This window comes from Abrus precatorius, unplaced genomic scaffold (genome assembly GCF_003935025.1).
Source record: "Abrus precatorius isolate BTA unplaced genomic scaffold, Abrus_2018 Scaffold10, whole genome shotgun sequence".
Classification (NCBI taxonomy): Eukaryota; Viridiplantae; Streptophyta; class Magnoliopsida; order Fabales; family Fabaceae; genus Abrus; species Abrus precatorius.
In genome coordinates this window covers 19,451,774-19,475,014 of record NW_020874292.1, presented here as the reverse complement: position 1 = coordinate 19,475,014, position 23,241 = coordinate 19,451,774, and the positions used below count along the sequence as shown (strand labels likewise).

Genomic DNA, 23,241 nt, shown 5'->3' with positions numbered 1-23,241 from the left:
TTTTTCCAAATTTTTCTTTTAAAAATTATTTTTTAAATAAATTATATCAATAATTTTATTAATTTAAAAGACATTATTTTATAGTTTTTAAGTATATGACTTTGTTTAAGAGTTGGTTCTTAATGAGAAAAGGAGAAAAAAAACTTAGTTGATAATAATTTATTTTTTTTAGATTTTTCAGACTAGCTGACGAGGTTTTATAAACCTTCTTACGTTAGTATTTTTTTAGTTCACCCCAAATAAAAAAAATTATTAATTATCATTCCTCTTCGTTTATTTTTTCTTCAATTAGCCTCCAAACATTTTTTTTTCTCCAAAGTTTCAAATAAATACTGAATCGGTTTAAAAAATTAGCAAGAGTTATATGCATGAATAATAACCTAACAGTAGAGTCTAAGAATATCTTATTCTTATATACGTGGAATACTTTTTATTCTTAAGCAATGTTGTTAAACAATGTTTACTTTAAAAGCTAATGAAGTGAAAGAGAGAACACTGACGATTTCATTTACGAGCAGTGAATTTCTCTTATCTCGCATGGTTATTATTAAATTTAAATAATTTTTTATATTTAAATTTTTATTTTTATTAATAATAAATATTATAATATTAAATAGGATTGGGATAAAGAGATAAAAATTTTAAATTAAGAAATAAATTAATGCTGAGTTAAAAAAAATAGTGAATACAGAAGAAATTATATGGCTTTATGAGAAAAAAAAATAACTCTTTAAAACGTTTTATTTAAAATAAATTTTAAAATATTTTATTTAATAATAAAAACTCACATTTGATACATAGATATACATCAAGAAGAGAGAGAAATCATGTCACTCAAAACTATGATAGAGATAAAAGTGTTGTATGTTTCATGATAAATTAAAGAAAAATAATTTTGGGGTCAAAACTATAATAACTCACAGAGCTTGAATTTGACATATTATTCTTTAGAAATACTTGATTTGATTGTGTACACCAGCTATAAGTTATACCCCAGCTTTACTTTATTATTGTAAAATTATCTCAAAGATGCAAATCATTTTCTGATTGCGAATCTATGAGACATGTATAGTCTTAAGACACCAACAAATCCACATATGAATGTTGGTTAGATGTCCTAAATAAAAATGGTCTTTTTCGGTAAAATTAATCAATTAGGGAGATTAACCATACCTCGGATAATGATGAATTGATATCGGGACCAATGTATTTTAATTTGGATACCTTGAACAAAGACTATATATTATTTAAAAGTAGGCAATTTTTTATAATACAAGACCAATATCCGCGAATATTTGAATATGTGATATGGTTTCCTTTAAAGGTTGCATTTGTCCTTAAAATCAGGCTAATCAATTGGAAAGAGCGATTTAAGTGTTGTCCTTTCTAGATATACTTTGATCTTGCTATTATTCTTGAATTCTGCAATAAGAGTTGGTGAAAATAAACCACAAAAGCCTACCAGAGAGGATTCAACTTGTTAATGACCGTACCAAAGTCACTAACACTATTTTTTTTCATATACAGATGATAAAGCTTGATACTAATATAACCACGTATCCTCTTATTACAATTTCATTATATATATTATTAATTTGTTTGTATTTTCTATCACTATGCATCTAATACATTTTCTCTCTAGCTTCCTTCTTATGTCTTTCTCAGCGTATACACAATTTGGGATATGAAATGATGATTTTTGTTACCATTAAGCAAACTCATTAGTGAATATAATAAGGTTAAAATTTTAGCTTCCAGCTGGCAGATTTTGCAATAATCTCAGTAAAATAGATGGAATTGTCTGGCTGAAGCCATTGGTTAGTGGGTGTAAAAGATGGTCCATACTACTGACAAACACATAAATATGAATGTGCTACCTAGAATTGTTGGCAACATGTTTGGCATTATATATTATATTTCATGCAAATGAGGGTGACTTAATTTAATGCCAGTAATAGAATGTAGGGTCCTAAAGGAGAAAGAAGAATCCGCATTGTAATATGTGAAATACTAAAGAGTACACAGAACCCTATCATTCACTTCTCTTTTCAAAAGAACCAAAATGGAACTATGTACAACTTTCTTTATAAGAATACAAAACCAAAAGGGTGCAGTGCGCGAGAAGTTAAAACATGCATATGGGCTGAGAGAAGATAGAGAAGAGGATAAAAAGAAGCACTCAATCCAAAAGGGAACCAAATCAAAATGGAAGAATGAGAAGCAGAATCTTAGTCAAAGTAGTCAAACTTTAACACCAGGGAAACACAATCCAACATATCGTATATGAGGAGCTCCAAGATTGTTAATATTCCTCTCTATCATTCACGTTACACCAAGTCCTTGAAGGAATAACAAAGAAGGAAAAAAAAGTTGTCAGGTAAAACCAAAAGATAAACAGCATGTAGTTTTCATGTTGCATATTTATGTGCTCTATGATCTATATTTCTCTTTTCTGAAACTTTTCCTTATTTTTATTTTATTTTATTACTTCTGTTTTCCCTCTCTTTATAATAGCATCCCGTTTCACAATAAAAACAGCAGATTCCGAAACCAATCATCCCCTCCACTGTTTGGGAAACAACCATAATTGCACCCAACAGGACCTTTCAGCATAGAAACCTGAGCTCCTAAGTTACCCTTTTCTTTGATTGCTGCACCTCTTTTTCCTTAATCTTCCAGTTATATAAATCCATAAACTTTCCCTCAACAACACACCACATTTTTTTCCCACCTTGCAATTTGCTTTGCATGATGGGTTCTTCATGCACTAACTCTTCTGTGAGTGGCTTCTACAACTTGCTCAACCAAGGCCTGAATGAGCTCAACCAATCTTTCCTCTCTCACAGCTTCATGTCCATCCAATTCCTTTCAGAAGTGATCTCATCACTCCAATCCTTCCATTCTCAACTAACCATTTTGGTCCGCAAACTTCGCTTGCCTGTTGGAGGGAAATGGTTGGATGAATACATGGACGAAAGTTCAAGGCTTTGGGATGCTTGCCATGTACTCAAATCTGCCATTTCTGGAATGGAGAACTATTACTCAAGTGCCTCTAACATAGCCTCTTCTGTGGATGGTTACCATCATTTTACTCCAGAAATTTCACGTCAGGTTGGTGTATATGTTAATACTATACACATGTCTCCATCATGTTCTTTTGCCAAAAGCTTATTTGTTTATTGTTTATCAACTTGTTTATTAATGAGTATAATCTAATGCACTCATAAATGCACTACAGGCTATTCGGGCAATAAATGTTTGTCAAAGGGAGATTCTAGGATTGGAAGAGGAAAACAAAAGTTTAGTGGGAACAAGGATTGAACCATTGTCTCAATGTCTGAGCCAGAACATCTCAATGGAATCAAAACTAAATGGATTCAGTGGCTTCCGAGGCGTTCTTTATGCAATGAGAAGTGTTAGCTCATTGCTTCTGATAATTCTGCTTTGTGGGCTTGCTTATTGTTGGTCTTCCTCTTGCTTTCACCAAGGACTTGGAGGGTACGAAGGACACATGGTTTTTGGATCTGGTTTCATGGTTTCAATGACAATATTGCAGCAGAAAGTGGCAGAGGAGATAGACCAGATTGATGGGCAACCGGGGATTCTTTTGTTTGAATTCCAACAAGCAAAGATTGCCATGGAGGAACTAAAAGTGGAGTTGGAGAGAATAGCAGGTTATGAAGCACAAGCTGAGATCCAAGAAAAAGTTGACAACGTTAAGAGTTGCTTTGGGTTGTTGAGATGTGGGGTCGAGACTCTTACAGGGCAACTTGATGATTTCTTTGATGAAATAGTAGAAGGAAGGAAGAAACTTTTGGACATGTGCAGTCATAGGTAGAAGCTAAACAATTTGGATATACGCAGCCATAGCAAGAGAGAAAAAAATATTAGAAAAAAAATTGTTAAAAAATGAGGCAATGGCATCCCCTTTTTTATGCATCAATCTTCGGTCTTTTTTTATTATTATTATCATTTAATTTCTCCAATTTCCTGGTTGATAGTCAATTGATTGATAAGTGCAAGCTAGGCTATTTTGTTAAGCCTTGAAGAAGCTTCTGATAAAACCAAAAATTTTGCAAGAGAAAAGAATGTGATTCTTGCTTTCAAGAAAAGCAACATTACTACTATTCTTCGATAAGAAACCAGAATATTAAGAAGCTAGTAACTTCAAGAGAAAGAAACATCTTTTCATCCAAAGGGCAGTATTCTCTACCTGTTTGGACAGAGGGGAAGGAAGTGGCAACAAAATTCGAAAGAAGATAGTATTTGATAAAGCGTTGCTTTTCCTTTATCTTTTGTTTTTTGAGGGATTAAACGATGCTTTTTCTCTATCCTGCTGGATCAGAAAGCCCTTAGTATATCTCAGTTGTTTTGTTCATTTAAAATATATCTCTGGAGTCGCTGAGAATCTTTTTGTGAAGCAACTAGACTAGAAATCGGCACTATTCTATTCTATTCTGTTCAGGGAGAGAAGTTCCACTCTATCACAATTTTGTATTCTAATGATTGTGCAAAGTTACTATCTTGAATAAAGCATTAAGATCTTATTTGTTGTCTGTTAGTGCATTTTGATATAGAAAATGATGAGAGGAAGAAATCTGCATTTTATATTATTATTAGATATAGTCAGATACAAGCCACCAGGATTGGACTAATCGTGAGAGATTTAGGTTGGTCATAGATTCATACCTTGTTGTTATGGTCCATTGAGATTATGATTGCACAACTTGGAACCATGAAACTATGCTCAACTTTAAACCAATCACTCCCTCAGTAGTTGTAACACATTACATGCTCTTTGCATTGTTGAAGAAAACTAAGTTGGCTAGAATGCAATTTTGGAACACATGACTCAAATGATTATGTTGGTATTGTAGCTTGTGAAGAAGAAAAACAAATATTGTACGGCAAACAAATGTGATCTAACCTTTCCGCAAATTAAAGGTTAACAGTATCCAACATGGTTAAGACACAGGAAGAGGAAAACTTTCTCCAAGAATTACAACCCATAAAGGCTAAAGAAATACTACATGAAAACAACCTTTTAATTAAAGCTCTCTAGTCCCTAGGGGTTAGGGTAGTTGATATCTCACCAGCAATAGCAGATCTTCCTCTGTTAAAGTCAAAAGTGCTTCCACATGGGAAAATAAGAAAGTGGAAATGATCATTATTATTACATAGAAAAGAGGATTATGTTGCCTGCCTACTGGACAAAGTGAGAAACTTGGCAAACAAATCCATGTTTTAATGAAATAGCAAATTTCCTTTTTCACCTTTGTTTGTGTCATCTCTTTTTACCTCCTCTTTTGTTGTCTAATTGTCTATTTCACATTTGAAGTTGAGATTAACAAGTGCATAATTAATTTAATTAGACTGAAAAATTACTCTTTTTCTCTTTTCAAGTTCAATTAGTCATTTTACTGATTAAATTTATGGGGCTGAAAAAGGATTTCAAATCATCTTATATTACATAACCTGAACCGTGGAAGAAAATACCAATGTTTATACATTAAATGGGAATCGTAAAAATATGTTGTATAATTCTTTTCTCTATTCATCTTTTTTCATATTTTAATTATGTCCTGTGAGCTACTCGTATCATAAGATTATGAATACAGAGATAGACCGAAAGTTTTTGCATAAAACATTTTTTTCCAGGACCTTAACAATTTATGCAAACCCGCCCCTATTTAGAATCTTAGTATTCCTTTCTTTGTATAATCCTTTCATTGAATAATAAAAATAATAAAATATCACAAGAGAAAATGAAAATTACTCTTTTATTATATTTTTCAAGTTTCCAAACTTACCCACAGGGTGTAATTTATTTGTTTGACATAGATCTTCTTTCTAAGATTAGGCATAATCTTTCTAAAAGTTTTAACATAAAAATGTATTTAAAATATTCTTTTGTAATAATATTTTTATTAATATATAACTTTAAAATATGATTAAAAATATTTTAAAGAATCAGTCAAGTAATCGCAAGTTTAAGTTTTGTTTTCACTAATTCTCTAGAGGTAACGTATATAACAAAGTTATTTGTCAATAACAAAACAGCATAAAAAAAATTTTGCCTCCCTAATTTAAAACAAATTAACTTTGTTTCGGTGTTCATGTTGACATTTTTCTAATCAACCATACGAAGAAAAGAGAACACTTTTGTTATGTCAAAAATGAAATTTAGAAACATGCTTTCGAGAAAGTTTAATGCCCATTAAACAATTACATAAAACGACGAAAAGTAACATTGGTTAATGACTTTTAAGAGGATATGAATAGATACGACAAATTCTCTCTTATCACAATGAGATCAAAGCATAATCCCTTCAACGCCGACTACAAGATTCATTTGTAAAAATAGTAATACACGTTTTTATCTTTTACAAGAAAAAGTCACAAACAGCAACGCCTTTGTGACTCCACTAAAAATTGTAAAATAAGGTTAATTCCCATAAGCAGCAGTGGTAGACAATAATATCACCTTTCATTAGACTCTATCATCCAATAAGATTTGTTTTAATCTTGTAATTAATGCTGCAATTAAGTAAAATCAAATTAAGCATTTAAAGTTTGGCTTATATAAAAAAAAAGTTACTTAACTTTATCTTAATTATTTAGATGGATTAAATTTAATCTATTTATTACTTAATATTTAAAAATATATAGATTTTTATATTAATAGTTGTTGAAATGTTTTTGAAGAAGACCTATGATAGTTTAAATAAATAAAAATTAAATTAAGTAAATAACAAACATAAGAAAATAATAAATAAAATTATAATTATTAAGTACAGGTATAAGAAAAAGTATAATTATATAGTAATATATCTAATAAAACAAGTTGAAATAATTTACTAATAACTATTTTCATTCATTCTTATTTGCGATTAAAGTATTTAAAACTTACACACACATGCAGTGGACATATCTAATGAGAGAATTTTTAAGAGAAATCAATCTTAATTGTAAAATATAAAAGTTAAATTAACAATATTATTTTAAACTTTTGCAACAGTTTCCACAGCACAACAGTGTAGCTTGTTATAGTTTCAATCTCAACTAGATTTAGAATGCCTTTTCCAAACTTACGTACGTCAACATAGTTTTAGCATTTATAGTATACATTTGACTCTATCAGAGTAAGTGTTTGTCTAAGATCTTTGTCACCGCGAAATTCCAATAGCACACTTCCTCATACAAGCTTTGACTAATGGAAGTGATCATTTTCTTCTCACAAATGCTTGTGGCATTGAGAATAGTTTGAATAAACAATTACAATTAAGTTAATTGATTTCACTCCATTGTGACATGATAATTTTAGCATTGACAAATGCAAGAGCTGTTGATATTAGGAAAGACACAAGATTACTGTTAATTAATCAAGAATCAAACATGGTACCATGAAATGAAATGAAATGGTAGATGTCCTTCTTCACATACATATGTATCCATTTGCATGTACCTTAGTGAGATTCCTTTGCTGGCGATGTGATGGAAACAATGATGGAGAAAATATGCCTTGTAAGACAATGTGGAGTGAGAGAATCTATAAGATGATTAACTTTCAAAATGCTTTTCATTTTTTCCCATCGCACTACACAAGAAGGTGCCTTTTGTCTGTGTTATATACTCTAAACACACAACATTTGCTTTGATGATGAAGCTTCTCAGCCTCTTTCCACATTTTGCATTCTTCTCTTCTGTTATTCACTAACGCCATAATGCATCTGTCTTTTCCAACTCACATCACGGATCCGTCTTTCATTGCCCATGAACATGCTTGCAATTACACCAAAACAAATATAGTTTTAGCTTCATTATTCAAAAACAATGTATAAACAAATACTTAGCCTTTCTTCTTTACTTAATTAGGGTGAGCTTGTGACTGTACATAAATAATTTATGACATTAACGTTAGGTTTCAAATTTTAATATTAATCACAACTTTCTTAATGTATTTTTACTCGAAAAAAAAGTTTATCAATCAATCTAATTATTAGATTTCAAATCATCATGAAATAAATCAAACTTCTAAAATTATATATGACTTATAAATTATTGATATTTCATGGAATTACTTCAATTTAAAGTATATAATATGTTATTTAAAATGTAAATTTATTTATTGATATTAAATTACATATTTTCAATTACAAATATATAAATTATTTACAATTTAATATATATTTGTATTATAGTAATATCACACAATTCAATAACTATATTGATAAATTTAATATTTATAAAAATATTATTGAAGATGTTATTTTGTCAAATTTGTAAAGTCAAATAATCATATTGAAAAATGGAGGGTCGATTTATACCAACATAAGTTCAATATTCTCACAAGTTTAAATAACTTTTTACTCGAAAATTATTTACAAAATTCACAGTTCAATTAGAAGCTTCTATACAATAGATCCATCTATTAAATTTTATATTAGTATAGAATTCTTTAATATTTCATGGAGATGTAATAATATTAACGTTGTTTATCTATATTTAAAACATATTAAAATATGAAATATATATATATATATATATATATATATAATATTCTTATTTCAGTTAAATTTTTAATAAATTTGAAATAAGTAATCTTTGTAATGGATATATTCACAATTTGAAATTGGATCAATTAAAACACCTTATATATATATATATATATATATAAAGTTATGAATAATGCAACACTTTTTTTTTCATTTATACTGGTTTTAATTCATATATGCATGTGTGTGTTGGTTTAATTAAAGAGAAATAAGGGACAAAAATAATGTGGAGTCTTAAAAAAAATTAAAATTCATCCTAAAATAACATATTTAGACATCTATCTCGTTACTCAATGTTACATTAAACAAATGTAAAAGCCGTTTATCATGCATGTTTACAGTTTTTTTATCACTTTCTTCCCAACTAAATAAAAGCTTAGAAAAAATTAGTGAAATTTCAGTAAATGTTCAGATATAATTAAGAGTGTAATTATTTGTCCTAAACTATTTTATGTTTGCAGAGTCTTTCACGCAAGAATTATTTGAAGTTAAAATTAAGCATGTTAAGAAAGAGGGAGATGAAGGTTTATTTAGATGGAATGCAAATTAAATGTAGGTCCTATACCCTACATGTATGATAAAGCATCAAAATCAATTACTAATTTGACAAGGTAGGGATTGGAGCATGGGTTCTTGATAGCTTAGACCTAGCTTATACAGCTGGTGGATCCCATCCAAGTAACAAGTTATATATAGTAATATATTTTCTCTCAAAAAATTAACCTAAATCTTGCAAACCTTGCCGCCGTGATGATTAGTTGTGATGACAAATGGACAATGATTCAATGAACAACATTAGGTCATAAACAACTTCAGGGCCTAAAACTGCTACAATGTAGCTTTCATGATATTACGTTACATAGCATCTCTTATTTTCTGTACAAAAAGAAAAACATATCCTATTTCAGTCAGAAAAATTGGTGCTAATTAAGCCCCGTGTCGTGTAGTCATCAAAGCCACAACCAATTGCCGAATCCTAACAAGTTCAAGTACATTTCTCAGAATATAATTTCCACTGCCATCATCAATATGTCTGACACACTATTTCTTGCATAATTAGTTGCACCGACCCTTCCTTCCAATTTCCATTTCAGGTTTAATTATTAATTAACTATCAAAGAATATGTTCAGTCGATGATGGACCAGTGACAATTCAGAGCCACAGCTCAAGAGCTTTGACAGGAATGAAATTTCTAATATAATTTAACACTCTTTTTAATTTGGTCTTCATATTTATTATCTAATAAATAATGTTACAATGATAGCATTTTGAGTTAGAAGGTTTAAAACTCCTAAGCTAACCTTGTTGGACAGCAATGGCCCAATGAGTCATCGGGTCATATACAAAGATCTAAAGCTCACTTAAGTACTAATAACAGCAACTCAAAACACTCGTGCACTCCTTATAAAATATCACAGTTGAAGGGATCGTGCTTCTAATTTTAGGAGATCTAAAATCTTCTAATGATTATACAATTGTAGATCACAGTGATAGATTTTATCAAATTTATTTTATTAATTAGAATTGATTGATTTTTTGAATTGCACAATCATGTAAAGATAAAGATAAGATATTATCAAAATGGATATTAGCTATTAGGCTTTTAACAAGGATAGAATATTATGGGTTGGACTGTGCATTTTGTACCGTGAAAAGAGGACTTTTGTAAGGAAAAAAATTATGATAAAATATCAAAATAGTATAGTTCTGAAATAATTTATTAAGTAAAAAGAATAGTAAAAATGTTACCAAAGTTATCTTAAAGATGTGTCACTAAACAAGAAGGTAACACATGGTAAAGCAGAAAGGTAACTCCCAATTGATAGGTCCCACTGGTGACACATGTTACATAGAGAGGAACGGCTTTGAGTAGACAAATGCTACTTAATGTGGTGGTGCCACATGTGCAAATGAATGACTCCTTTTGCCAAATGCTACTGGTTAGGAAGCTGTCATATGTCTTAGTCGGGTAAATTGTCTCTTTGTTTTGAATGACAATCCAGTATATACTGTCTTCAAAAATTCACATATATACATTTTCTTAATCCTATTTTTTCTTTGCAGTTCGTTTGTCATACTTTCTTCTTCTTCTTTTTTCAATTTTAAGTTTACATTTTTGTTTTATTATTAGTGAAGCTTTTGTAGCTCATTATTGGTCATTATTTTTCTTTTAAAATTTAATTTTTTTATTGTTATTATTTAAATTGTACATTTTGTGTATTATTCTTAGTGAACATGATGAAATACTATTGTAAGTCGTTTTGGAAATTTTTTAATTTAGTTAATTAAATGAATTTATTTGAATGTGTTAATTGTTAAAAAAATAGCCAAATTATTGTATTGTGCATTTAAATGGTAAAATTTATGAACAAAGTGAAAGTTTAATGTTCGAAAGAAATAAAAAAATTTTGATATAAATAAAATGTAATATAAGCTATGGTAAACTTAAAAAAAAGTTCTAAAATAAAACTAAAAAAAAAATTATTTCAAGTGTGAGTGGTAGATTTTTTATATGTATCATCAATAAATGCTTGAGTTATATGTTTATATTGATTTTGTTGGTAGTTATGCAATGATTATCAAAGCAATATAAGTGATATTTTAAGTAAATGATTTGTTAGATATAATTTATTAATTTTATAATTATGAATCGTTTGATGTTACAAAATTTTGTTAATTAAATTTTTAGGCTGCTTTATTGAAGATATTTCTTTATTAGATGATGATGATCACAATTATAATTTATTAGATATAGTAGAAACAAGTGATGACGATGATGACAAGGATAGAAATTTCTAATGATAATAAAAATAACACTAATATTAAAGGTGACTTTGACTTAATTGTTAAATCAAGTGGAATTAGTATTCTAGTTTCGTCTAGTGATTTGCAACAACAAGATTAATCGATATGTATGTGAGTGATTAATTTATAAGTTAAATTAAGAAAAATCTTACATATTATTATTATTATATTCTCAAGAGAAAATACATTATCAATATATTAATTGGTATCATCCTGATGAAGAAATAAAATTTGCAGAATCAAATATAGTTTGTTCTTGGGAAGTGAGTGATGATTTATATATTAGATTGTAATTTGAGTCAAAAGATGTTTATTCAATGAAGATCTATCAATCATATTGTGTAGTTTGTAACACCTTCTTTTTATTGTTTACTATTTGATAAATGGTTTAATATTGGATAATGTTAAAACATGTTTTAATTTGAATTGTTGGGTGTTTGATGAAGGTCTGGTGTAGGGGGACTCACTCAAGTGAGATAGGCTTCGCTCAGGCAAGACTGAACACCCAAAAATACATGATTTCAGAGCAATTTCGCTCAAGCAAGATGAGTCTCACTCAGGCGAGATAGGATAGACTTGACCTAACTGTTCTCTCACCTAGGCTAGAAGTGATCTCGCTCATGTAGCCTCAGAGAAAAATTGAGTAATTCTTTGGACACCTCCTCGCTCAAGCGAAAATGACCCTCGCTTAAGCAAAAATATTAGAAAAAACCTAAAATGGCCACGGTCTGATGTTCTCACCTAAGTAAGAGTCATCTCACTCAAGCGAGAATTTCCTCACTCAAGCAAGAGCGCACGAGTCGAGGGATATTTAAGAGATTTCTAAACATAAAAACTTTTATTTTCAACTCAAGTTACGTTTTCTCTCAACTCTCTCTAAACTTTCACTTTCTTTTCTCATAGAAACCTCCTTCAAACTCCAATTGTTGTTCGAATCTAAACTTAGACATCTAATCTAAGCAACTCCAAGTAAGTCTCTTTGAGTTTAATTCTATATTCTCCATTCGTTTCTCTTCGTTTTCTACTTCTCAAGGGTATATTATCATATCTAGGAACAACTTCTATTTTTGAATGATAGTTTTCATCAATCTCTCCTAAAATCTTTATCTCGAGATAAGGAAAGTTCTATTTTATTTTATTATAGTATATATTTTATGCTTATGGAAGCATTATTACATAATTATTGTATAAGAATATATGTTTGAATAGTAGGATTTGTAAAGGAAAACTAACAATATACGTGTTTGATTGATTGGTTTGAGTGATCATACTTTGTTTATATGAAATATGTAATGAGAATTACGTGTAGAGATGTTATGATAAAGTATAATATTATAGCCGAATAACATTTGATGATGTATAATGAAGGTGTTAGATATGATATTGTATTTGTTAGTTTGGAATGTGTATAATATTGTATTAGTGATACATTTCTAGAAATATTTTGAATAAATACGATCTCGTAGTTAAAGAATATATGATTGTGATAAAAAAGTTTATGCGCTAATGTGAAGGATTTAATTATTGAGATCATATCTTGGTGCTATGAGTGATGTAAGCTTAGTCTGAAAGTGTTTTATTAAGTATGATCTTGTGGTTAGATAATGAAAGAAGTATGGGATGAATATAAAGTGTTGAATAAAACTAATGTGAATAGTTATAAAGATACAATAGGGGTATAGAGTTTGGAGACGATGTGAAAATCTGGGAGAAACATAAGGTGGTGAGCAACATTCGTGTATGTGTACATACTCTTTATGAAAGCAAATGCGTCACATGACCTCACACTCGTTTCCTGACTATACCTTTGCTAAGGGACCCATTATTGTATACATCGTATCCGTGTGCATAGATTTATCTAACTGTGTAAGACCTCAGAAGTGTTAGAAGCATTATATATATGTGATCACACTATACTGAGAGTGCGATGAAAGAGAAAAATGTAATAACTTATGATGAATTCTATGTATATGTGACTATGTAAGAGTTGTTGATATATTGTTTTGTAATTGACATTATTAAGTTTTCTTTCATTCCATAATTATAACTGTGTTATGATGTTAGTCATTAAGATTAAGGTATGTTTAATGATAAAATGAATGATCATCTTTATTAAATATTTCAGGTAACAAGGATGACGGCACTCCAAAGATCGATTAAATTAGTATATTATTCTATACATTGTAGAATAAACTATGTATTTAATAACTATCAGTAGTTCTGTTATTTTAAGTTTACTGTAGACTATAATAATGTACCTACCCATGTTTATATTGTGGAAATGGACCTGGATTATAGTGTTCTTTTAGATTTTCTTGTAAACAATAGGATCTATCACACCTTCTCTATATTTATATTTATAGAAGTACAATTAGGACTTCAATAGCTGTGAGCTATCTGTGTACCTACTTTGATCATGATCTCTTTGGAAGATCGACTTGAGTGACTTCTGAAGGATCATAGGTGTTGAGGTCGTGGCTAATTCTGGCAACTTCTATCTTGGAGAAGATGAAGATCTAACTCGAAGGAGTTAACTGAGATAAAAAGTTGGCATGACAACGACGACTTGGGTTGGATCTTTAGTATTTTGAATATGGGTTATGAGTGTTCTTAGAACTTAGTTTATTTTAATTATGCAATTAATTACTCTAAGTCCTATAGTTTTATGGTCAAATGTTTGTAAATAATTATCTATATGCAAATGATACTAGTACACGTATATTTCTTAGATGTCTCAGTACAATGTAATCATTCAGTTATGATTTATCCTTTCTCATTTTTATTATTATTACCTAAATTTGTGAATATATTTATTCATCAGAAAAGTTTTAATTTTTTTCCCATATATGTATTATCAGTGCAAAATAAAAGTAAAAAATTTATTTCATTTTATCAATTTTGACTTAAACTATTATTTATACTGGACTTAAAATTTAAGGATATCACATAATTGATTCAAAGTAAAATATTTTAGACGTGAAGTGTCAAAATAATGTTGTTGGTTATCCGTGTCAAGTGAAGTTTCACCCTTCTAAAAGAACAAACATGTGATAATTATGTGAATCTCCTGGTGTTGCAAGATCATATCAATTTGAATTTAGAATTTATTTGTTCATGCTTCTTACTGTATGTCTTAATTGAATTTGCTATTTTAACATCTTTAAATAGTTATATATACTTTTATTGAAAATAAATATTAAATTATATTAATTGTATTATTAAATTTGAATATATTGATTTATTATATTTGGTATGGAATGATAAGTCAAAACACATCAATTACCATTGGATTAATACAAGAAAGTATTATTAATCTATATGATTATAAAATGTCATAAAGAAAAGCATAGAAAAAAAAATAATTTTAGTATAGTTGGTAATTGAGATGAGTTTTATGTAATCTCCATCTCTCCACTAATGCTAAAGTAAGTCATGCTTTAACTTGAAAAAATTACAATTGAACAATTCTCAAAAAAATTAACCCGCTGCAAGTATGACATAATTTGGTATGGTAAACTATTTTTTGGTTGCCATCTCTAATGTGCACGTCTCAATTTTAATGTGTTATTTTATATTTTATTATATGTACATTTTGATATTTTAACTTAAATTATCCAAACTTAGTCTAATATGGCACGAATGTGATAGGGATAAAGTAATTCCAGTTATTTTATTAAAACATCATAATATTTAATAAATTAATTAAATAACACAAATAAAAAATCATTTGCATAAATATTTACAAACTATTACAATAACTTAAATTGCTATTACAACATGTACAGTAACACAGTAAATTCAACGTCGTAAATAGATATGCTAAATTACTAATTAAACATAGATAATCAATTAATTTCTATTGCAACATAGATAGTAATTAATATGTCATAAAAAAAATTAAATATAGCACATTATTTATTTATTCCAAAATTATTGTGCTATAAAATTATTTTAAATTCTTATTATAACATTTCAAAAGTGATACTATATATTTTTTAATTTTTACTAACCTAACTATAGATTTTCTAACTTTTACTAAGTTAAAAACAAATTTTATAATTTTACCTAACTTAACTATAATTATAAAAAATTAAACAACATTATTTTTTTCTATTTCATTTAATAAAATACAACTATTACAACTAAAAAAAAGTTTAGTGAATAAATAAAAAAAATATTTTAAAAATAAAAAAGTAAATATGCAATAAAATAACAATTAAAAAATAAAATAAAAAAGAACATACCTCACACATGTTAATCTATTTCAAATGATGAAAATCCTTCTTTCTCTGCGTTGGTCCTTTCTTTTGGTCCTCTCTAGCTCCCTTGCTCTCAAATGTTAGAACAAAAAAATTTCCTTGAGCCCTCACCAGGTTGGAGAAAAGGAAATCAGTTATTTAAATTCAAATTGTTCCATCTGCAAGTTGTCATCTCTTTGACATGAGGAATTACCATGCATGACAAGTGTCCCATGCAGAGTGAGCGACACCTGTTCTACATAAGTCACTTGTGCTTGCGCATCACGTGTCAATTTTAAGTTCAATAGTACCTATTGATTAAGAGCAATGAATGGGCTTGTCTGTGCCACGAGTCTGATTCATGTGTGTCTTTTTAAGGTAAATTTTATATAAATTTTACTGTTCATTTTATTTACTCTGATAAATTATTTTAAAAGTATATTATTCTAGTATTTTTGTTATAATTTTTTATCAAGAAATCAAAAAACCTAAGAAGTCCCTACTTTTGGTGTAAATATATAAATTATTTTTTATTAGATTAGTATTAGTAAGCGTATTGTAAGAAAACCTTAATCGTTAAACAAAGAGAAGTCATTCTTCGTTCCCTTTCGCAACATTATTGAGATTAGATACACTCTTTTATATCCTCGTGTGTTTAAATTTATAAATTCGTCATATCCTCACAAGACCACAACAATACCCTAACTCTGCATTATTTGCATCCAAATCTTATAAGTTAACGTCATTATACTAGATACACAAATTATTTCATTATTATTACTTTATTAATATAGGTGTGCCTTTTTATTCACCAATTTTGAACGCATCAACATTGTATCAATTTCATACCTCTCACCTTCATAGGATTCAATACCTCTAAGCTTATTAGAGTTACACTAGATCAAGCAATTAATAGTAATAAGTAAATTAATATATCTATCTATATATATAAGAATTAAATTTTAAACTAATTTTGATTAAAAATTATGTTTAAAGTAAATATAACATAGAACAAAAAACATATATATTAACCTTTACTTTAAAAGAATTACAAGAAAAAAAAAAACAATGACTAATTGCGCAGGTTTTCATTCATCTCGGTGAGATTTTCTTGGAACTACAATTATGATCCCCTACGACCATGAGAAAACAAAAGCAAGGGTTTTGAAATCAATTTTACACTCCATCGCGAGAAAGGATTATCTATTTACAACATTTCTTTCCATCAGGCATCAATTTTAAGTTGACACTAAAATCATAAGTTGTAATTATTTGGAATGGATATACGTCAAGAGGATTTAAGTTACACTACTTTAGATAGAATATAACTTCTAGGGTATGTTTTGAGAGGAGTTTTTGGAAAGATGAGAGGAGAGTTTTTGTAAAAGAAGAGGGGAGAGGGTTTATTTTTTAATTTTAAATTAAAAGAATTATATATTATTTATAATAACAAATATATTATTAATACATTAAATTTTTATTAATATATTAATTTATATCTTTTATTTTTTAAAAATATTAGTTTTAAATATATTTATTTAAAATATAAATTTATACCCTCCCCTCCCCTCCAAAACCTCCTTCCCAAGCAACCCTTTAATGATTTAACTATTGGGGTAGTAGTAATTACCTATAGATAGAATGCAAATTTTGTTTAATCGATGAAGTATAATTATTTTCAAATCTTGCAACACGTTACAGGTTAAAATTCATGAGAATTCCAACATATTCAAAAAACTCACTACATAAAAAATAAAAGTCACAAGATGCTGACACTATTATACGTTCAAATTCTAGAATTCCAAAAAATATTAAAAAATGTTATATGAATTTTAACCAACAATTACAAAAATATTAAATATTGTATCTTGGAAAAAGTGAAAAAAAAAGTGTTGCTTCATATATTCATGCAATACCAATCAGAATGTGACATTCTCAGATTTCCGAAATGAGAAAACGGTTTAATCCCCAGAGATCACAATAGGTAGCCAGTACCACTCATGCTGAAAAGTAAAAGACAAAATAGGGAATCAAGGTGGCAAAGTATTCAACCAGATAAATATGGGACCTTGTAAGTGCAACTCAATTTTCTCAACAATAATATTCATTAACATGTACAATACTTCCATCTCTCCTCCCCTTCATTTTCATCCATATACCCTTTTCTTCTGTCACGTCACATAATCTATCCCATTTTTTTTCTTTTTTTTTTCTTTTTTCCTTTCTATCTCTTTCTTCTTTTCACCTTCCACCGCATGCATCCTGAAAATGGAGTGTACTTCAGTGTATATCAAACTTTACTCTTTGTCCCACAATACTTTAATTCCCTTGTGCTACATAAAAAAAATGCCCGACTGACAAAACTTGCGCATGAACTTAAAGGCGCTTCTGAAATATATGTTTGATTCCCGACCAGCAGAGAATAATCAAACTTCCTTTTTGAGAATACAATTTATGTTGAAAAAATTATACAAGGGTACAATGCAATCACGTAATTACCACATTAACCTATATATTTAACAATTAACACGGCAAAGGTATTGGTCAAAATGAGTACAAATATAATATTCAAAAAAGGGTAATATATAGCGAAAAAGGAGAATTAACATCGCTTTCAGCGTCAAACAGCTGGTAAAAGAATTCAAGGTGTCTAACCTTTATCAAAGTAATTATTTTACCAGATTCACCAGAAGAATTCTGTACTCAGGTTCGTTGATCAAGAATCCCTGTCCCAACTCCTATAATGGCCTAGCTGCATTCAGCAGGGATGGCACACCCTCCATCAAAGTTGGAACAGGTTGCTTGATTACCAAAAGAAACCTCAACAGCAGTACTATCTACGTACTGTCATATACCACCACATTGCAGCTCACTGCAACATGTGAAAACCTGACAACTGGATACAATGCAGATAGGAGAGAAGCTCCACAAAATATATGTACACCAAGAAGATTTGCTTTTGTAAAAAGCAGGCTCGACAACCCGCCAGGGTAGCATATATAAATAATCAATATTGGCAATCCACCATCTACATCATGTTCAAATGTCAAAACCCGGCATTGCAAACCGAGTTGCAAAAGCTTCAACCCGGGCCCGGAGCTCAACAATGTCTCTATTGCTCTCAAGTACCTTCAAATTTGTCTTCTGCAATTTCCCATGTTCTCTCTGCAGTATGCTAGCAATTTGTGCAGCTCTATAGAGAAATTCTGCCATCATATCAAAATCAGCCTCTAGACATCCTCTTGATGTCATGGCAGGGGTACCTGAGTAATACAACATAAAAAATCTGTCTCTAGGGAATGTACAGCAAATCAAATATTCCAAGCATACTAAACATAAAAGATTCAAGTATAATAAACTATTACTTACCTATTCTAACACCTCCAGGAATTATAGTTCCATTGTCACCAAAAATAGCAATTTTATTCAAAGTGATGTGACATGCCTCACAGACCTTCTCGTAAAATTTACCTACAAGCACCAAAACAATTAAGCTTAGAGTTTGTTACTGTATGCAAAAATATAGAGGACTCAAAGTTCATCAATCGCTCAGCAAGAACCATAGGATTCAAGAATAATTTGCAAGCACAAAGTGCCTTTCAAACTCAAAGCAGAAGTCTACCAGACAACTAGAACATCAACGATGCTGTACTAAAAGGGTAATGAAGTGCCAACAGGAGGGGTTAAAAAGAATTAAGATGAGAATGCAGACTTTCAACTTTCATGATATCCATAACAAATGCATCAGTGAGAAAGTTGAAGTTTCACCAGCTGAGAAGATAATGGAACTCAACTAAGGTGGTTTCAACATGCAAAAAAAAGACCAGTAGAGATGCTAGTAAGAGAAGTGGATCATATGGAAGAAGATCCAATTAAAAAAGGGTAGAGAATACTGGGAAAAACCATGGCACACTTGCTATAAATGGTTTTACTCAAAAGTTGGTATTTTATAGAGCCTTATGGTGTTGATTGACCCAAGTGGCTAACCCCATCTGGTGATGTAAGGCTTGATTAATATTAATTTTATACCAAAATATCAATCTTTTGGAGGCCAGCACTTCAGGCACCCCCCCCCCCCAAACACTTACGATGAAAATCCATGTATCTATCTAGAAAAGTAAATTTGAAGATATAAAACATCAAAGAGTCTAAAGGATTAAACAAAACCAATACAAGTGCAGACAAAATGCAAACTAGTTGTGTCCAATAGCAATATGTCATAAAAATATAGCAGGCTCATATAATACCTGTCAATCCCAGGGGCCTTAAATCCCATAGTAATAAATGATTATCAGTACCCCCAGTAACTAGGCGGCATTTTCTTCTCAGCAACGCAGATCCTAAAGCTTGAGCATTCTTCTTCACCTGCTGCATGTATGCCTTATACTCAGGAGTAGCAACTTGTTTCAAAGCTATGGCAAGTGCAGCAATGTGGTTATTGTGAGGGCCCCCTTGCAATGATGGAAAAACAGCAAAATTTATCTTCTCTTCAAAGTCATATTGATCGCTTTCATATCCCTGATTTAGAAGTATCCCTCTCTTCCTCGGTTTTGTACCCTTCCGATAAAAAATTATACCTCCCCTTGGACCTCGAAGACTCTTGTGGGTTGTTGAAGTAACAACATCACAATAGTCAAAAGGGTTCACGCACTCCTGCAAGGACAATAATACCAAACTATTAAAGCAAGTGAATTGAAGAAGCGGCAATTATTAGATATATGTCCCAGAGACAATAATGGACTTAAACCAGCCTTGTCCATGTGTTCCAGAAACCTTTGATTTAAGTTGAAAATGCAAAAAAGAAATTAAAACCAATAAGCACAAATGTTTATTCAGATAAGAAAAAAATTTATAAAAAAAAAAACAAGTAACATACTTGTGGATCCAAATAATGATACTTCTTGAAAACTAAATAGAATTTTCAGTCCATGAAACAAGTGTATTATAAAGGTAAAAGGACTGGCTAATTTGAACCACAATCTGATTAAGCTTCCTATATTGGTAGGATGTACACAAAGAAAAATCAAAATCCTATAAAATCTTGCGCAGAATTCCAAAATAGCCATTCCAGGTATTAAGACAAGAAATAACATCATTACTACTAAAAAAGAAAAATTAAGAAAGACACCACTAGAAGACCAAAACAGTTACCCTCAAAGTCTGATTGGGACAATTAAGAGAGCAATAACAGCAAAAACACAAAAGTAGAACTCGTTAATTGCTACCACTCTCCCGAGAACAATAACCATTCGAGGACTACAATGAGAATCCATAACAAGAAAAACGAAGGGCCATCAAGAAAAGCTGAGTAAATATTAATGAGCAACCCTAAACATTATCGGGGGAGGGGGGAGTATACTCAAGAGTAGCAGGAGGAAGATATTCACACCTTGGCTGCAATGAGCCCACTAATCTGGGCCATGTCACACAACAACACAGCTCCACACTTATCCGCAATGTGCCTAAACCTTGCGTAATCCCATTCTCGAGGATACGAGCTTCCACCACAAATAAGTATCTTGGGACGAAAATCAAGTGCCCTTTCCTCAAGCTTATCGTAATCAATATACGCCGTTTGAGGATTCACCTTGTACGGCAAACTCTCAAAGAAAATCGACGCCCCAGAAACCTTCTTTCCATTGGGAGTATAGTACCCGTGACTAGTGTTCCCTCCAGAAGGGGTATCCAACCCCATGATACGATCACCGGGTAACAACAACCCAGTGTACACAGCAAAATTCGCAGAGGTACAAGAGTAAGGCTGCACATTAACACCCCAACACTTGGGATCGAGATTAAACGCGGCCAAAGCACGTTCACAACAAAGCGTTTCGATTTCATCTATATACTGATTCCCTCCGTAGTATCGCGCACCAGGCATTCCCTCGGAGTATTTATTCGTCAAATGGCTTCCAAGTGCTTCCATTACAGCCCTACACACGAAATTCTCAGAAGCTATCAACTCAATCCCTCCGAACTGCCTCTTCTTCTCCTTCTCCATTATCTCGTAGATGTCAGGGTCTGCAATCGAGAGTGGTTGGCCACCCCAAGAGCGAACTGCAACCCTTCGCGCATCGAGATCGGGTTCCACCGAAACCCTCTTGGTGGGGATCGAAGAGGACGAAGAAGAGTCGCAATCCCTTCGCCTCTTCAGGCACATTGAATGCCCTAGAATTCGAAACTCTTCCACTTCCCGGTCCTCGTCATCGTCCGATTCGACCTCCACGCTTCCGTTATCCGTCTGCGGTTCCAGGAGCTGCAGTGGCACCGGAGGGAGAGGGTTGGAAGGGTCGCGGAGGCTGGATTCAAGGTGCAGCGTTATGGATTCGTCGGGAATGGAGGAACGGCGAGGCGGCGAAGCGTGAGAAGAAGAAAAGCCGAGCGACAAGTTGGATTGAGGGTGTGAGAGGTCCATGAACAGAGATGCTTCGGTTAAGAATCCGATTGGTTGATACCTATGAACAACAGCAGCAGTAACAAGAGACACGAGAGAAGGAACAGTGACGATGGTGGATTATGGAGTGGATGGTGAAGGAAGAAGAGTGGGAGTGGGTCATTGAAGATTTGGAGAAGATTGAAGTGAAAACCCTAACCCTAATTGAGAATTGAGGCGTGGGTTTGACGGAGGAGGGGGATGCACCTGGACGCTGCTGGTTTTCTATTTCCTTTATTTATTTAATTTTTTGAAAATCACAATCATCTTTTATAAACTACACACATTACTAAGCTTCCCTCCTCACGATGATTGTGTCAATCAAACAGCAACTTTATACCATTTATAATCACAATTTTTTATTAACAATTCTTACAACACACTTCCTTTTATACAAATATTTAATTCCTCAATATTAATTATAAAAAATTATAAATGTATATTCTGTTTTGATTGTTTAAATATAAAAGTAAAATTTATTTTCAGATATATTAATTTGTAAATTATTTATACACCTTTATTTATTATAAATTTTGTATTAATAATATACTCACTCACTATCAATATAACTGGATACATAATTCATTTAATATATAAATTATTAATTTAAGTATTTATTATTATAAATATCTTTTAAAATATATTATAAATTTAAGACATTTAACAATTTTTTATTGATTTTAATAAATTATTTATTTATTTTTTATATATTGAATGAATAAATAAAACTATTTGTATAAATAATAGGTGAATGTTTCGTTAACAAATATTTTACAATAAATAAATGAAGATGTGAAAAATTAATAATTATACATAAAAATAATTTTTTTTTATAATTAGGACAAATGAAAGTTAATAAATTTTTTATACATTAAAATAAAAGTAATTATTAATTTTTCTTTTTTCTCAAAATTTAAAAAAGTTATTCAATTTGAACAAAATAAGTAAAGCAACAAACTAATTCTCAGTGTCAAGAAATACATGTTAATACTAAAATATTTTTTAAAATTATGACACATTTAAAGAAATATAACTTAGAGTTTGTTTGAATTAATTTTAATTTTAAAAATTATATTTTAAAATAATGTTATAATTTCAAGAAAAATTTGAAAATAAATTTTTTTGATAATTTAGTTTTTCAAACTATTTTTAGTTAAACTTTTGTTAATTTTAAAAGAGAAACAAAACAATCAAAACAAAAATATCTAA

At 30.4% G+C, this 23,241-nt stretch overlaps 2 protein-coding genes across 3 annotated transcripts; one reads left to right on the top strand and one right to left on the bottom strand.

Moving 5' to 3' along the window:
• Positions 1-2,625: 2,625 nt before the first annotated feature.
• Positions 2,626-3,838, top strand: LOC113852006. The gene is made up of 2 exons (XM_027482267.1): positions 2,626-3,111; positions 3,239-3,838. Exons 1-2 carry the CDS (start codon positions 2,749-2,751, stop codon positions 3,836-3,838), a joined length of 963 nt encoding a protein of 320 aa, XP_027338068.1. The 5' UTR covers positions 2,626-2,748.
• Positions 3,839-17,624: 13,786 nt separating this feature from the next.
• Positions 17,625-22,342, bottom strand: LOC113871645 (serine hydroxymethyltransferase 6-like). 2 transcript variants are annotated; one of them, XM_027508747.1, is made up of 4 exons: positions 20,989-22,342; positions 19,847-20,252; positions 18,969-19,070; positions 17,625-18,862 (listed from the first exon to the last, which is right to left on the bottom strand). In XM_027508747.1, the coding sequence occupies exons 1-4, from the start codon at positions 22,012-22,014 to the stop codon at positions 18,639-18,641; spliced, it is 1,758 nt and encodes a 585-aa protein (XP_027364548.1). In that variant the 5' UTR covers positions 22,015-22,342; the 3' UTR covers positions 17,625-18,638. The 2 variants fall into 2 exon arrangements, with proteins under 2 accessions (XP_027364548.1, XP_027364551.1); XM_027508750.1 differs by having other exon boundaries at positions 18,028-18,840; positions 18,965-19,070; positions 20,989-22,250.
• Between the last annotated feature and the right edge of the window lie 899 nt (positions 22,343-23,241).

Bases quoted from the DNA above. Each gene is read 5' to 3' on its own strand.
- LOC113852006 (XM_027482267.1), top strand. From the start codon at position 2,749: ATGATGGGTTCTTCATGCACTAACTCTTCTGTGAGTGGCTTCTACAAC. The intron at 3,112-3,238 runs GTTGGTGTATAT...AATGCACTACAG, and splicing joins CTCCAGAAATTTCACGTCAG to GCTATTCGGGCAATAAATGT.
- LOC113871645 (XM_027508747.1), bottom strand. From the start codon at position 22,014: ATGGACCTCTCACACCCTCAATCCAACTTGTCGCTCGGCTTTTCTTCT. The intron at 19,071-19,846 runs GTATTATATGAG...TGGTGCTTGTAG, and splicing joins AAGGCCCCTGGGATTGACAG to GTAAATTTTACGAGAAGGTC. The intron at 18,863-18,968 runs GTAAGTAATAGT...TGTATTACTCAG, and splicing joins TCCTGGAGGTGTTAGAATAG to GTACCCCTGCCATGACATCA.